This window comes from Carcharhinus amblyrhynchos, chromosome 9 (assembly GCF_965287045.1).
Source record: "Carcharhinus amblyrhynchos chromosome 9, sCarAmb.v2.hapA, whole genome shotgun sequence".
Classification (NCBI taxonomy): Eukaryota; Metazoa; Chordata; class Chondrichthyes; order Carcharhiniformes; family Carcharhinidae; genus Carcharhinus; species Carcharhinus amblyrhynchos.
Genome location: NC_137332.1, coordinates 97,094,885 through 97,110,807, shown reverse-complemented (window position 1 = coordinate 97,110,807; position 15,923 = coordinate 97,094,885). Strand labels below are relative to the sequence as shown.

The window sequence follows — 15,923 nt, the reverse complement described above, 5'->3', positions numbered from 1 at the left end:
ACTTCAACGGACAGAGAATTCCAGAGATTCACCACTCTTTGAAGAAGTTCCTCCTCAACTCCGTTCTAAACCGCCCCCCCCCCTTTATCTTGAGGCTGTGCCCCCTAGTCCTACTGTCCTTTCTGAGTGGGAAGAGTCTCTCCACCTCTATCCTATCCATCCCATTCATCATCTTATATGTCTCAATGAGATCTCCCCTTATTCTTCTAAACTCTAACGAGTACAAGCCTAGTTTATTCAGCCTCTCCTCATAGCTCAACCCCCTCAACTCAACCCACTATCCTTCCAAATCACCCTCCCACCTTCAACATTCCTTTCCTCTCTACTCACCATTCTATCTTGGAAAGATACCACTGTGCCTACACTGCCGCTGTGTCCATACCCTGGTATTCACCACTTAATAACAGTGTGGATGTCATTTCAATGGAACTGCAGGACTTCAATAATGCTGCTCACAACGACCTTCACAAGGACATTTCGGGATGTCCTAAATGCTGTTCGATTCAGTGATACAAATACTGGTGAGCAGAAATTAGTTTAGTAGTGGGATGACTGAAAATGTTGTTTTTCATCCCCACTCCAAACTTAGGGCCCTAACTATCACCTCTGTCCCTCTCCCTGACAACACTGACAGTGGGGAAGCCCAGGCATTTTGCAATCTTGGTCTTTTGTTTCAGGCAAACATTCCAAACGTACCTTTTTCAATTTCTGTAAGATTACTTGACTACATCATTGCTTGAGGTCATCTGCTGCTAAATCTGTCACCCATGCTTTGTTACTTATAAACGTAACAATTAACAGCAGCAATAGAATAATGCTCAACTGTGAGATCTGAATTCACTAGTGTGCAAGGAGGCAGAGTGACCGAGTGAACCCTTTCCCACACACAGAACACAACCAATTGTGTTGTGTCAATTGTGCATCTTTTTCACATTTTAAAGTTGGAGTTATATTCAGCAGGGGAAAAAAAAGTAACCTCTTTGTGCATATGAAGAGAAGAATGGTAACTCTCTGGCATGAATGTTCTGTTGGTCATAATTGAGCTGACAGAATGAATCAATTTCAACATACAGCTGGTGAGCAGCCTTTCTACAATGTATCAATGAATTTCCAGTTGGAGAAGTCAAACACATCCCACAGTCAAAATTAGAAACTTGTATTGATCTAGCATCTTAACAATAGCAAAACCATCCTAAAGCCTTCCATAGGAGTGTTGACAGTGTGCACGTTGCTAAAAAAGAGACATATTTTGTCTTTTACTCATCAAGATGCATTCAAAAATACTATATCTAAAGGTGGGGAAAAAAAAAATCTATACTGTGTGAGAAACGAGTGCTGTTTGGTAGGCAAGTGAACTCTGACTGATGACTCTTTTTCAGCAACACATGGCTGATTACTGACATTTCTGAACTTTGTCTTAATTTTGAACACCCAAACAGGAAAAATTCCACACAGTAGAATTGGAAATGTGCACATTTTATTAACATTAGGCTCTTGCATAACATTGTGTGATGTCCTTATAGTTGTTCAATAGCAGATTGTTTGCTATTGTTAAATTTAGGACTATAATTTAAGTGAATTGCACATTTAATGCTTGTATAAATCACAACATTTTTATTTAGTCAAATATCTTGCAGCTGATTGTCTTGAAGGCAAATCTGTTCCAACAATTTTAACAATGAGTGTTTCCTGTCTCCCAATGTTGTTTCTATTGCTTCTGAATTCTGCAGGTCCCATTGTTAGTTCTTTGCACAATTCTCACTTGGGGTCCGGGGACATTGGGGGACAGAGGAAGGGAAAATTCCTCCCTAATATTTCACATTTAAACATTAGCGATTAGAAAGGGTTCTAATGGAAATATTTTTCTCTGTGACTCAGGATGATCAAATGGGTTCAGATTTCACCCATCTGCTCTCATGCCCACATATGTTCACGAATTTCTAGATAGTTCTCAGCCTCTCAGCACAGATCCTGTTCTCTCACTGCCCTTCTCTTCTCATGCAGTTGCAGCTTCCTGCATGCTGTTACTGCTATATCAAGTGATTAAACATAAATGCACTCTGTATGCAAGAATTCCTTCTGACAGTATGTAGTTGCATTCAGTCACTTAAACCATATCATCAGCAGAAATGGTGGAGGCACTGAAGGACAAAAACTATGATGACAGCAGGAAAATGCCAGAATGATCTTGGGGGTTGGGGGTAGAGGTGTGAAACAGGAAACTGGGGCAAGTGTCTGTATGAAATTGAATTGAATTATTATTGTCACATACATTGGGATACAGTGAAAAGTATTGTTTCTTGGTAATTGGACAGAAGGGGGAGGGGTGGCTGTGCAAAATTTACAGCTGGAGGGAGGATGTCACATCAAAGTGGGGACAGTGAGTTAAAAAAGAAGTGCCAAAGCATTAATAACAGATAAGGATTTTAGAAACCCTTGGATCAGAACAGCTGGGTGTTGCGTGTGAATGGTAATTGGATTTGCCTTTACAGCATTTTACAAGGAAGCTATGGATTCCAGGATAAGTAGCTTAGAGGTTGATGAAGTCAAAGTGTTTGGATTCCTCTTTCATAGACTTTCCTCCCATTCATAGATCACTGCAAGCAAAAGGTGTTTTGAATGTGTAATCCAATGGGAGCACAAATGGTCAATGTCTGACTTCACTGATTCCTGTATCTCAGTATTGCAGCACAGAGAGAAATGGAGTGAAGGCCCTAGATATCTTTGCATACACTGGAAGAATAAGATGATCCCTACTGGGCTGGTGCTTCACATATGTTCTTGGCTAGCATGCTGGGACTGGGGGACTGGGATAGTCAGACTCCGGCAGCAGGCCATGGTGTCGCTGTCAACCTGGCAGGCATCTATTTTCAGAGGGATCATCAGTGGGAAAAAATGTAGAAAGATTGAAATAATCTTTGTCCTCCTTTGAGAGAAACTGATAATTAAAAATGTTACACATCTTGGAATTTAAATGTATGTTCAGTCCCATTGTGGGCATAACAATGAACAGTAACAAATATACAATGGGCCTTTGTAAACACCTTTAATAATTCTGTAATCTTTTTACCAAATGCTGGAAATTTTGGAAATCAATGTTTTGATGATTGCCCCTCAAGTCTGTGTTTTAGTCTATGTAAATGAACCCTAATATGTGCACTAAACCTGCTCCTCAGCTTTGATTAGTTGATCCTGTCTAACATAAACCAACCTCAGAATCACTGACACTAATCTCCTCTTGTCTGATACAAACCAATTTCACAGTCATACCTGTGTCCTCCAGTCTGATAATAGAGCAGACTGTTAAGAGAAACTTACCAATGTTCTGGAGATCCAAATTTGAATCCTGCCACCGCAGCTGGTGGAATTTGAATGTCTTGCTAACTTGATCAAATTTTTGAGGAAGTGACAAAAATGATTGATGAAGGTAGAGCTGTAGATGTTGTCCACATGGACTTCAGCAAGACCTTTGACAAGGTCCCTCATGGCAGACTGGTGCAGAAGGTGAAGTTGCACGGGATCAGAGGTGAGCTGGCAAGATGGATACAGAACTGGCTCAGTCACAGATGACAGATGGTAGCAATGGAAGGGTCCATTTATAAACGCAGGGCTGTAACAAGTGGCGTTCATCAGGGATCAGTGCTGGGACCTTCGCTGTTTTATTATATATAAATGATTTGAAGGGAAATGTAACTGGTTTGTAACTTAGTAAGTTCCTGGATGACATAAAGGTTGTGGAATCGCAGATAGCGATGAGACCATCAGAGGAAATAGCAGGATATATATCGGTTGGAGACTTGGGTGGAGAGGTGGCAGATGGAATCCTGACAAACATGAGGTAATGCATTTTGGAAGGTCTAATACAGATGGGAAACATGCAGCAAATGGTAGAGCCCTTAAGAGTATTGATATGCAGAGGGATCTAGGTGTTCAGGTATACTGGTCACTGAAAGCGGCAAAGCAGGTGAAGAAGGTAGTCAAGAAAGCATATGGCGTGCTTACCTTCATTGGCCAGAGCACTGAGTTTAAAAATTGGCAAGTCACAATTCAGCTTTATAGGATCTTAGTTAGGCCACACTTGGAATACAGTGTTCAATTCTGGTCACCACACTACCAGAAGGCTGTGGATGCTTTGGAAAGGGAACAGAAAAGATTTACCAGGATGTTGCCTGGTATGAAGGACATTAGCTACGAGGAGGGGTTGGAGAAAGTTGGTTTGTTCTCATTGGAATGACGGAGTTGAGGGGTGACCTGATAGAAATCTACAAGATTATGAGGGGCATAGGCAGAGTGGATAGTCAGAAGCTTTTTCCAGGGTGGAAGAGTCAATTATTCAGGGGCATAGCTTTAAGGTGCGAGGGGCAAGGTTTAAAGGAGACATATGAGGCAATTTTTTTTTTTTACACAGAGAGTGGTGGGTGCCTGGAATTCGCTGCCGGAGGAGGTAATGGAAGCAGATATGATGACATTTAAGGGATGTCTTGACAAATACATGAATAGGATGGGAATAGAGGGATGTGGTCCCAGAAGAGTAGGGGGCTTTAATTCAGCCTGTCAGCATGGTCAGTGCAGGCGTGGAATGCCGAGGGGCCCTGCTCCTGTTCTGTAATTTTCTTTGTTCTTTGATATAAACATAACCCATATCAGTGTCATCACTCAATCCTGCATCATATAAACCAACCCTAAAACCTCATACAGTTTAAATATGATCTATTAATTTCATTGGATTTGTCTCCATTCTCATGCCAAGGGGACTGTCCCAATGTTTCCAATGCCAAAGTCTTTTGGGGACTCTTGTTTCTCCAACCCCATCCCCTACTTTCTGGTGGATATTGCTATGTGCAAATGTGCAAGTTAGTAAGGACTAATCAGCACTATCAACTGGGTATGTAAATTAGTGGAACTTGTCAGACTTTAACATAAATATTGTACCAGACATTACTTTAGGACAGCAGTAATATGTGCAATTTGCTTGTGAAATAATTTCTGATGTAAATTGAGGGGAAAAAAAAAATCACAGACAGTGATTTTGTAAGGACCACTGAAGACCTGAGGGAAAAACAAAGTTATACATCCAGAATATTAAATTCTGGGCCAGTTATGGAGCAAAAAACACTATATGAATAACACTGTTCAGTCCTGGGTATGATTGACAGCAACAGAAGATTCAAATCTCACATGAACTTGCTGGTGTCTCAGCAAGTTTGATGATCGATTAAATCCCTTGTGACACACAGAGCAGATGAATGGTTTTTCTCCAGTGTGAATGCGCTGGTGTGTCAGAAGCTCGGATGAATGGGTGAAACCCTTCCTACACACATAGCAGGTGAATGGCCTCTCCCCAGTATGAACACGCTGGTGAGTTAGCAGGTGGGATGAGTGAGTGAATCTTTTCCCACAAACAGAGCAGGTGAAAGGCCGTTCCCCAGTGTGAACTCGCTGGTGCGCAATCAGATGGTGTGACTGCCTGAAGCCCTTTCCACAGTGAGCACAGCTGAATGGTCTCTCATCAGTGTGAACTCGCTGGTGAGTCTGGAGGATGGAAGACCGAGCAAATCCCTTCCCGCATACGGAACAGATGAATGGCTTTTCCCCCATGTGGCTGCGTCGATGATTCCTGAGCTCAGATGGGTAATTGAATCCTTTGTCACACATGGAGCAGGTAAATGGCCACTTCCCGGTGTGGCTGCGTTGATGAAGTTCCAGTTTGGATGGGTAATTGAATCTCTTCCCACAGTCCCCACATTTCCATGGTTTCTCCATGCTGTGGGTATTTTATAGCTTTCCAGGAGGGATGATTACTTGAAGCCCAGTCCACACAAAGAACACAGGTACGGTTTCTCTCCGCTGTGAACAGTCCAATGTTTTCTCAGGCAGTATACGTGGTTCATGCCTTTTCCACAATCAGTGCAGTGGAGCACTCACTTGAGTGTCTGTGTCTCAGTGCTTTTCCAGTCACACTGAGGACTGAAATCTTTTTGCACATATAAAACAGGCAAACGTTGCTGCTTCCACAATCCAAGGCTGGTGATGCTTAATTCCTGATGAATTGAGTGATGCTGTCAGATCATGATGTGATGTTTTGTTCAAATTTTTCATCTGCAATGTTCCCCTTCTAATACCCTGTAAAAGCCATTCACAAAAATCATCATTGTTACTACAGGATGGAAATTCAAAATAGATTAGTTTAGTTTCTACAGAACATTCTTTCCTCACTTGTTGACCATAATCTGTAAATCCCCATTCCATACACTCTCCCGCCTCTGGAAACATATCACTTGCAGCATGTGAAACTTTTTAAAAAAAATTGTGTCACCTTTTCTCTTTCTCTGACATTGCTATATCTATCTGTGTTCAGTGCTACACTCATTGGACCTCCTACCTCTCCTTGCCTGAAGATGTTGACTTTGACTGGGTTTTGGCCACACACACTGGTTTCCCTCACTCTCATTCACTTTCGTCCCCTGAAGATGGTAACCTGGAAACGATACAGTTCCATACTTAACTATTTGTCTCCATGTCAGACCTTGTTCTTAATCCGCTTGTGTAGTAAGAGTCTACAGGTTTTTCCACCGTCCTGTTCTGATGCCTTAAGCACTTTCGGCAAGGTCACTAGACTTTTTGCCCAGTGCCTCACTAAGTAAAAGCACCGAAAAATACAGCCAAGTAACAGTTACTAGATTTCAACCTGCTTTCTGAGGCACAATCAAAGATGGATAAAAATGTAAATACTGATTACAAACAAGCACCACTGTAAGTCGGAACATACGAACAAAGAGGCTATTCAGTCAATTGCACAATTAGATCATGGCTAATTTGTTTCCCGCTCTTTTGTTGCATTTTAATGGTGCCTTAATGTAGTAAAACATTACAAGGATTTTCACAAAGCCAGCATCAGATAAAAATGACACTAAGCAGTCTTCCAACATGCAGAGTGGAATCATTTAAATACTTCAAAGATACTGAATCTCATGTCATGAAGAATGAGCAAACACTGTCTGTCTAGCCATATGGCACATTTTTAAGTGTTTTTGTTGTTAAACAATGGCAAAGGAAATAATCTAGAAGGATCATTACAGTAGAACAGAATAGAAGATTGGCTAATGAACAGGAAACAGAAAACTGGTTTAACCGAGTCTTTTTCTGGTTGCCAGGATATATTGATTGGTGTGCCAGAGGGATCAGTGCTGGGTCTCAATTTATATAAATGACCTGGAGGAAGGGACTCAAAGTTATGAATGCAAAATTTTGACTATACAAAGAAAGGTATTTCTCAAGAGGACAGAAGGAGATTATAAAATGATTTGAATAGGTTAAGTGAATGAGCAAGGATATGCTAAATTGACTACAATGTAGGAAAATTGTGAAATGATCAATTTTGGCAGGAAGAATAAAAAAAGGAAATTATCTTGGTCTGGTTTCTTGTCACAGTCTAAAGGTTTGTAGGCAAGTAGATTGCCCCTTAGGAATCCAAATCCATACAAAAACTATGGAGCACAGGAGGCCATTCGATGCATCACATCTGCACTGACTCTCTGAAAGAACCTCTTAACCAAGCCCATCCTGGGAGATGCAAATGCTGCAGCCAAGCTGGTGTTCAGCTCTTGTACTTAGAATACACAAGACCAGGTGGCCACCCACATTGAGGAATGATTGCAGATAAAGGGCACCATGGCAGCCCCAGTGACATACTGGCAGCATTCAGCTTGATTTTCACTCATCATTGTACGGGGACAAGAACCTGGTCTAATAGGGAGGGGGAGGTTGGCTCCAGCATGTGAGACTGAACTGGTGGAAGATTTCAGGCTGGGTGTGAATGGGCTATACAAAGTCATGAACAAGTCCCCCAAAGTTTTCCAGAAAGGACTTGGAAAAATAAGGGGAGCCAAAGCCAAGATCTACATTAACCCCGATGCTATGTTTAAGCATTTTACACTGAGACCAGTTCTACTCTCTTTATTGGAGAAAATAGAGTAGGAACTGGAACACCTGGAAAAGTTGGGTATGATAAGGCCTGTAAAATTTATAGAATGGGCTGCACCTGTTATTCTTATCATTAAGCCAGATAAGTCCATCTGACTTTGTAGTGACTACAAGTCTACTGCCAATAGGGTTTCTAAACTTGATAGATGCCCTGGATTGCTGGAGAGATAGAAGAGAGAAGCCTATTGGAAAAGGATCTAGGACCCTTGCAGATACAGAGGTGTTTCCAGTTTAATAAAGAGGGGTTGTCTCCAGTATTATAAAATTCCATTAATGTCTATTGTAGACAGTTCATCATATTAATTGGTCATAAGTTATTGCTGGGACTTTTTAATGACAAGGCCATGCTGTCATTGACTGCCCAGATATAGTGTTGGGACTTGTTACTGGCAAATTATGTATATCTCGAAGAGCATCTCACCTGGTAGCTTCTGGATGTGAGTACAGGTGGTCTTCGCCGGGTCTTGTTTGAATTCCATGTTTTTAATTAAGGTCAACGTGCACTCCAATTGGTTGGAGATACATCACATGAGCTCCATCTCTTCCCATGCTCCCAATGAGAAACTATGACAAAATTTCTGCATGCAAGAGATATCTGAAATGCTGGTACCTGATAATGGTACTGCCTTTAAACACACCTAGTTTCAGACTTTCATCCTTTCCAATGAAATCAAACATGAGCTCATCACCTGTCATCAAATGGATTGGCTATGGCTGAACAGACAGCGTAGAGTTTTATGCTGCACATGAAGAAACACTCGCAGCATCCAGAGTTCAGACTGGCACAGCTTTTATTCAACTTAAGGACTACCCCTCACACAATAACAGGAATTATCTCAATGGAATTGTTAATGCAACGGGAGGCTTAAGGTTAAGCCAACTGCTCCCAAATCAGGTGGGGAGGGTGGAGTCCCCAAAAGAGAACCAGAAGAAGAAGTATGATTCTGCAAAGACAGAAAGAACGTGAGCAACTTCGGCAATAGCCTCAGTTGGGTCCATGGAATTATAACAGAAAAACAAGGCCCGTGTCATGTAAGGTCCAAGTGGAGGACAAAAACATCAGGAAGCAACTCAGCAGTAGGGAGCCTGCACCAGTGCAGGCATCATTACCAGCCATAGGGAGGACCACAACCAGCATCAAGCCATGGGTAGAAGTCATCCCTATGTCTGCTGCGCTAGGTGATGAGCACACAAATTTCAAGATGTAAGCAGAAGAGACCAGCACCCCATTTGAAGCATAACCTCAGGAATAACCAGTGTCAGTGGCTTTATGATGCTCCATTCTGACACAATGGTGTTTAATCTGTTTCACACCCCCTGCTCCTGTCCTGCCTCCACTCGACCCCATGTCAATTGCTAAGTAATGGAAAAGGCCCTCCCATGGTGGGGGTGTTGGGGAAGAAACCCATGGCAGGAGGTGGGGAAGGATGTTATGATAGCCATGAAGGATCGTCAATAGATCTCCCTGTGGGATTCATAGAATATGAGGAATATGAGCTCTGGTATGGGGCGACTCGAAGCTCGTCCAATAGGGAAAGAGCAGCAAGGTTTAAAACTAGCTGGCTGTATTCAGGCTGGCAGTTTAAAGGTTGTAGGCTGTAGCTACTGAGCAGGACTTTGAGCACATTCTAAATAAAGGGTGATGATGATGGAATACTGGCATTGCTGAGATTATTACATGAGGAGAACTGATTACAAAATTAAGATGGTTATGTTTCATCTCACAGAAAGGCCTTTACCAAGTCCACGGGTGATGTCCAGCTGCGGCCCGAGGGGAATATAGGAAGAGCAAGAAGTAACTTAAGAAAACATTTAGAACAGCAAAAAGGAGGCATAGAAGAGGACACAAAGAAGATTAGGGAACATCCAGGGAGCCATTCAAGTCGGGGGAGAAAAAAGAAATGTAGTCGTAACTGGGAATAGTATAGTTATATCTGTAATTAGGATCGAGAATCCTGAACGTTGTGTTGCCTGCCTGGTGTTCGGGTTCAGTACATTTCATTTGGTCCCTGGAAAAAACAGGGCCTGTGACATGTAAGGTCCAAGTGGAGGACAAAACTGTTAGGAAACAACTCAGCAGTAGGGAGCCTGTGTCAGTGTAGGCATCATTACCAGAACGAAGATCGCTCAACAATCACCAGGCAAGAGTGTTCCCTTCCTGTTGGCAAACACTTCAGTGGTCACGGGCATTCAGTCTCTGACCTTCAGGTAAGCATTCTCCAAGGCGTCCTTCACAACACACGACAGCGCAGAGTCGCTGAGCAGAGACTGATAGCCAAGTTCCACGCACATGACAACGGTCTCATCCGGGATCTTGAGTTCATGACGCATTATCTGTAACCCCCATGATTTGCCTGGGTTTGCAAAATCTCACTTACTGTACTGTCTGGAGACAATACACATCTCTTTAACCTAATGCTCTCTCCACTCATATTGTCTGCATCTTTAAAACTTGAATAGCAGGTTAGCTGTGAAGACTTGCATTCTAATTAGTATTCTGTAAACTGTGCATACTGTTATATGCTCTGTCTGAGGCCAGAACTCTCCATTCACCTGACGAAGGGGCAAACCCTGAAAGCTTGTTTACTATCAAATAAATTGGTTGGACTTTAACCTGGCGTTGTGAGGCTTCTTACGATGTGTAATGAGGCAGACTTGGTTAGTAAACTTAAGGCGAACAGTGACCACCATATGATAGAATTTACCTTGCAGTTTGAGAGGGAGAAGCTGGAATTAGATGTAATGGCATTACAACTAAATAAAGGTAACTGCAAAGTCATGAGGGAGGAGCTGGCCAGAGTTGATTTGAAAAGGAGCCTAGCAGGGAAGGCAGTGAAACAACAATGACAGGAGCTTTTGGGGGTTATTCAGGTGGCACAACAGATATTCATCCTAAGGAGGAGAAAACATGCTAAGGGGAGGAGGAGGCATCCATGGCTGATAAGGGTAGTCAAGGACAACATAAAAGCAAACAAAAAAACATATAAATTGATAGGAATTAGTGGGAAGCTGGGGGATTGAGAAACCTTTAAAAGTGAGCAGAGGACAAATAAAAAAAGCAACAAGGGGGAGAAGATGAAACATGAGTGTAATCTAGCTAGTAACATAAAAGAAGATAGGAAGAGTTTCTTTTTCAATATATAAAAAGAGAGAGAAACAAATTGACACTGGACAACTGGAAAATGAGTCTGGAGAAATATTGATAGAAAACAAATCAATGGCAGAAGAACTGAATAGTTATTTGCATCAGTTTTCACGGTGGAAGACACCATGGGATGCCAGAGCTCCAGGAGAATCAGGAGCACCAGGCACCATCATAAAGGAGAAGGTTCTGGGGAAACTGAAAAGTCTGAGGGTAGATAAATCATCTGGACCAATGGACTATACTCCAGGGTTCTAAAAGAGATAGCAGAGGAAATTGTGGAGGCATTGGTGGTGATCTTTCAGGAAACACTGGAGGCAGGGGAGTTCCCAGAGGACTGGAAAGTAGCTAATGTAACACCAGTGCTTAAGAAGGGAGGGAGGCAGCAGATGGGAAGTTATAGGCTGCTTAGCCTGACTTCAGTCATTGGCAAGATTTTAGAGACCATTATGAAAGATGAGATCGCAGAGTACTTGCAAGTGCATGATAAAATAGGACTGAGTCAGCATGGCTTTGTCAAAGGGAGGTCATGTCTGACAAATCTGTTAGAGTTCTTTGAGGGAGTAACAAGGAAGTTAAAGTAGAACCAGTGGATGTGATTTATTTAGATTTCCAGAAGGCCTTTGATAAGGTTCCACATAGGAGACTGTTAAATAAGTTAAGAGACCATGGTGTTCAGGGTAAGATCCTGGCATGGATACAGGATTAGCTGACTGGCAGAAGGCAGAGAGTGGGGATAAAAGGCTTTTTTTCAGGATGGTAGACGGTGACTAGTGGTGTGCTCAGGGGTCAGTGCTGGGACCACGACTTTTCACAATATACATTAACGATTTGGAAGAACTAACTGAAGGCACTGTTGCTAAGTTTGCAAATGATACAAAGACATGTAGAGGGACAGGTAGTATTGAGGAAGCTGGGAGGGGAATGGGTGGCTGCGCAGAATGACTTGGACAGGCTCGGAAACTGGGCAAAGAAGTGACAGATGGAATACAGTGTGGAAAAATGTGAGGTTATGCCGTTTGGAAGGCGGAATGGAGGCACAGACTTTTTTCTAAATGGGGAAACGCTAAGGAAATCAGAAGCACAATGGAATTTGGGAATCCTTGTTCAAGATTCTCTTAAGGCTAACATGCAGGTTCAGTTGGTAGTGAGGAAGGCAAATGCAATGTTAGCATTCATGTCGAGAGGGCTAGGATACAAGAGCAGGGATGTACTTCTGAGGCTGTTTAATACTCTGGTCAGACCCCATTTGGAGTACTGTGAGTGGTTTAGGGCCCCATAACTAAGGAAGGCTGTGCTGGTCTAGGAAAGGGTCCAGAGGAGGTTCACAAGATTGATCCCTAGAATGAAGAGCTTGTCGTATGAGGACTCTGGGTCTGTACTCTTTGGAGCTTAGAAGGGTGATGGGGGATCTTTTTGAAATTTACAGGATACTGCGAGACCTGAATAAAGTGAATGTGGACAGGATGTTTCCATTCGTTGAAAAACTAGAACCAGAGGGCACAACATCAGACTAAAGGAACAATCCTTTAAAACAGAGATGATAAGGAATTTCTTCAGCCAGAGAGTGGCAAATCTGTGGAATTCATTGCCATAGAAGGCTGTGGAGCCAGGTCATTGAGTGTTTTAAGACAGAGATACATAGTTTTTGATTAATAAGGGGATCAGGGGTTGTGAGGAAAAGGCAAGAGAATGGGGTGAGAAAAATATAAGCCATGAGTGAATGGTGGAGAAGACTCGATTGGCTGAGTGGCCTAATTCTGCTCCTATGTCATATGGTCTGCCCCAAAATATTTCATGAATACATTAAGGGGAAGCAGCAAGTCAGGAAAAGAGTAGGGCCCATTAGGGACCAAGGGGCAAATCTATGTGTGAAGCTGAAGATCACTGGAAGGGTGTTAAATGAATACTTCTCATTGGATTCACTCAGGAAAAGAACATAAGTACAGAATTCAGGAAAAGGCATTGTGTGGACCTTGAACAGTTTGATATAGGAAATGACATTGGTACTGGGTCCCTGATAGGTTTAAAAATTGACAAATCCCAAGGCCCAGATGAATTGCATCCCAGGCTGCGATGGGAAATGATGAAGGAAATTGCAGGAGTTCTGACACAAATTTTCCATTACTCTCTAGCCATGGGGGAAGTGTCAGACGACTGGAGGATGGCTAACGTGATTCCACTTTTCAAGCAGGATGGTAGAGATGAAAGAGGAAATTACAGATCGGAGAGTCTCACATCAGTGGTAGGGAAACTGTTGGAGAAAATTCTGAAGGATAGAATTAATCTCAACTTAGAAAAGCATGGGCTAATTAGGGACGGTTAGCATTGTTTTGTCAGAAGAATTTGAAATAATTATTCAAAAATATGATTGAGTATGTGGATGAAGGAAGTGTAGTTGATGTAGCTTATTTGGATTTTCGCAAAGCCTTTGACAAGATCCCACATGGGAGACTGATTGACATGGTTGAAGCACATGGAATTCAGGAAAACTTGGCGAGTTGGATCTGAAACTGGATGGTAACAGGATACAAATGGTGGTGGTTGACGGCTGTTTGAGTGACCGGAGGCCGTGTCCAATGGTGTACTGCAAGGTTGGGTGCTTGGTCCATTGTTGTTTGTTACATACATAAATGATTTGGATGACAATGTGAGGGGGAATGATAAGCAAATTTGCAAATGACACCAAGAACATATAGGGTGGTTAATAGTGAAGAAGACGGTTTACAGGAAGGTATGGATGGGTTGGTCAGATGGGCAGAGCAATGGCATATGGTATTTAACCATGACAAGTGAGAGGTGATGCACTTTGGAAGAAGTAACAAGACAAGGGAGTATTTAGTGAATGGCAGGATGCCAGAAAGCTCAGAAGAACAGACAGATCTTAGGGCACTTATTCACAGATCCCTGAAAGTGACAGAGCAGCTGAATAGAATAATTGAGCAGGCAAATAGGCAGTTGTTTTTAATCAGTTGTGGCACAAATTATAACAACAAGAAGGTAATGTTGGAACTGTACAGAATGTTGGTTAAACGACAGCTGGAGAACTGTGTGCAGTTCTGGTCACCTCATTATATGAAGGCAGTGATTGCACTAGAGGGGCTGCAAAGGCAATGGGATGGGACATGTGAACTATAAGGAGAGACTGGTTATGCTTGGATTGTTTTCTTTGGAACAGAGATAGCTGAGGAGGTACAGAACATGCAGGAAAATTTCAGCAGGTCTGACAGCATCTGTGGAGAGAGAATAAAGCCAATGTTTCGAGTCTGGATAAGCCTTCATCAGATCTGACATTATTGAGGGGTGGCATGATTGAGGTGTATAAGAGAATGAGGGGTATGGACAGGCAGAATAGGAAGCAGCCATTTTTCTTGGTTAAGAGGTTAATGATGAGTGGGATATCAAGTGGCATGAGGTTCAGAAGAGATTTGAGAAAAATAAATCCATTGGGAGGGTGGGAATCTAGAATACACTGCCAGGGAAGATAGTGAAAGCCGAAAGTCTTACGATCTTTAAAGAGTATCTGAATGAGCACTTGAAACATCGTAAATTCAAGGATATGGGACAAGTGCTGGAAAATGGAATTAGCGTCACTTTTATGGCTGTTATTGTCAGTACAGATTCAATGGGCCAAAGAGCCTTTTCTGCACTATGTGACTATGGCACCTGTATACAGTATTGGTCTCCTTATTTAAGGAAATATGTAAATGCATTCAAAGCAGTTCCAAGAAGATTTACTGAAACAAGTCTAATACCTGGAATGGGTGGGTTGCCTTTGGAGGAAAAGTTGGATAGGTTAGGCTTGATCCACTCGAATTCAGAAAAGTGAGAGGCAACTTGATTGAAACCTTTAAGGTGCAGAATGGTATTGACAGAGTGGATGTGGAGACAATATCTGCTTTTGGAGGTCACTGTTTAAAAGTAAGGGTTTCGCCCATTTAAACAGGTGAGATTTTATTTTCCTCTGAGGGGTTCAGGAGTCTTTGGAACACTCTTCCTCAAAATCCAGGGGAATTCAATTGCAGTTGGATGTGGGGACACTGAGTAAATTTAAGGAGGAAATGGACACTTCGAATATTTTTAAGGTTCAGCTACATAGATTCCTGATTATCGGGAAAGTGGAAGATTACTGGGGGGATAAGCAGGAACGTGGGGCTGAGACTGCAAACAGATCAGCCATAATCTGGTTGAATAGTGGAGCAGGCTCGAGGGGCTGAATGGCCTGATGGCTTTGGAAGCTTGGCCGAGCTCCAAGAGGAACGTAGTGCGCACGCGCACTAAGTCCCCACCGTTTCCGCCCCCCCCCAATCGAGAGAACCGAGCATGCGTACTGCGGCTCGAGACGAACGCGGTGTGGGGGTCTTTGCGGATGGCAGGCCCCGAGGTCGGAGCGGCCGAGCTCGGCAAGAGATTTTGCACGGATGGAAGGGGTCGTTACCGTTAAATCGATGAACTACAGTTCTGCTTAATCCGATGGTGCAGCGCCTCCCTCATCTGGCCGCCTCTTGCCGTTTCTTACTGAGAGCGACTCGAAACAAAGAAATCGTCCAGAATGCTCCGCGTCTAGCCCTGGTGAGCATGCGCACTCGGGGTAGGGGACTGATCGTTTTGAATAGGGCGGTTTCTGGGGCGCAGGGAATTGTGGGAGCCGCAGCCAACAATGCTCACTGACTCAGAGTAAGTAATGAATTTCAACCTGGTCCTGACGTCTTGCATATTTCCAGCGTTTTATTTTTAAATAACCATAGCTACTATTCTCTGCAGCCGAGTGCGTGAGTCACTGAAGGCTATATTGCTT

The 15,923-nt window shown here is 42.8% G+C and overlaps 2 protein-coding genes across 5 annotated transcripts in view; one reads left to right on the top strand and one right to left on the bottom strand.

The window, feature by feature from the left end:
* Nucleotides 1-1,476: 1,476 nt before the first annotated feature.
* LOC145348127 (uncharacterized) lies at nt 1,477-15,648 on the bottom strand. Of its 3 annotated transcripts, none has more exons than XM_080196274.1 (2): nt 15,564-15,648; nt 1,477-6,123 (listed from the first exon to the last, which is right to left on the bottom strand). In XM_080196274.1, exon 2 carries the CDS (start codon nt 5,761-5,763, stop codon nt 5,134-5,136), a length of 630 nt encoding a protein of 209 aa, XP_080052400.1. In that variant the 5' UTR covers nt 5,764-6,123; nt 15,564-15,648; the 3' UTR covers nt 1,477-5,133. The 3 variants fall into 3 exon arrangements, with proteins under 3 accessions (XP_080052400.1, XP_080052401.1, XP_080052403.1); XM_080196275.1 differs by lacking the exon at nt 15,564-15,648 and adding an exon at nt 8,405-8,487; XM_080196277.1 differs by lacking the exon at nt 15,564-15,648 and adding an exon at nt 6,383-6,416.
* The window catches only part of LOC145348126 (uncharacterized), a 16,090-nt gene continuing 15,770 nt past the window's right edge, over nt 15,604-15,923 (top strand). The window contains exon 1 of one of the 2 annotated variants that reach the window (XM_080196272.1): nt 15,604-15,697. The gene's annotated coding sequence lies outside the window, so the exon portion shown is untranslated. Of the gene's footprint in view, nt 15,803-15,923 lie in introns of both variants that reach the window. The other variant, XM_080196273.1, reaches the window with a different exon arrangement.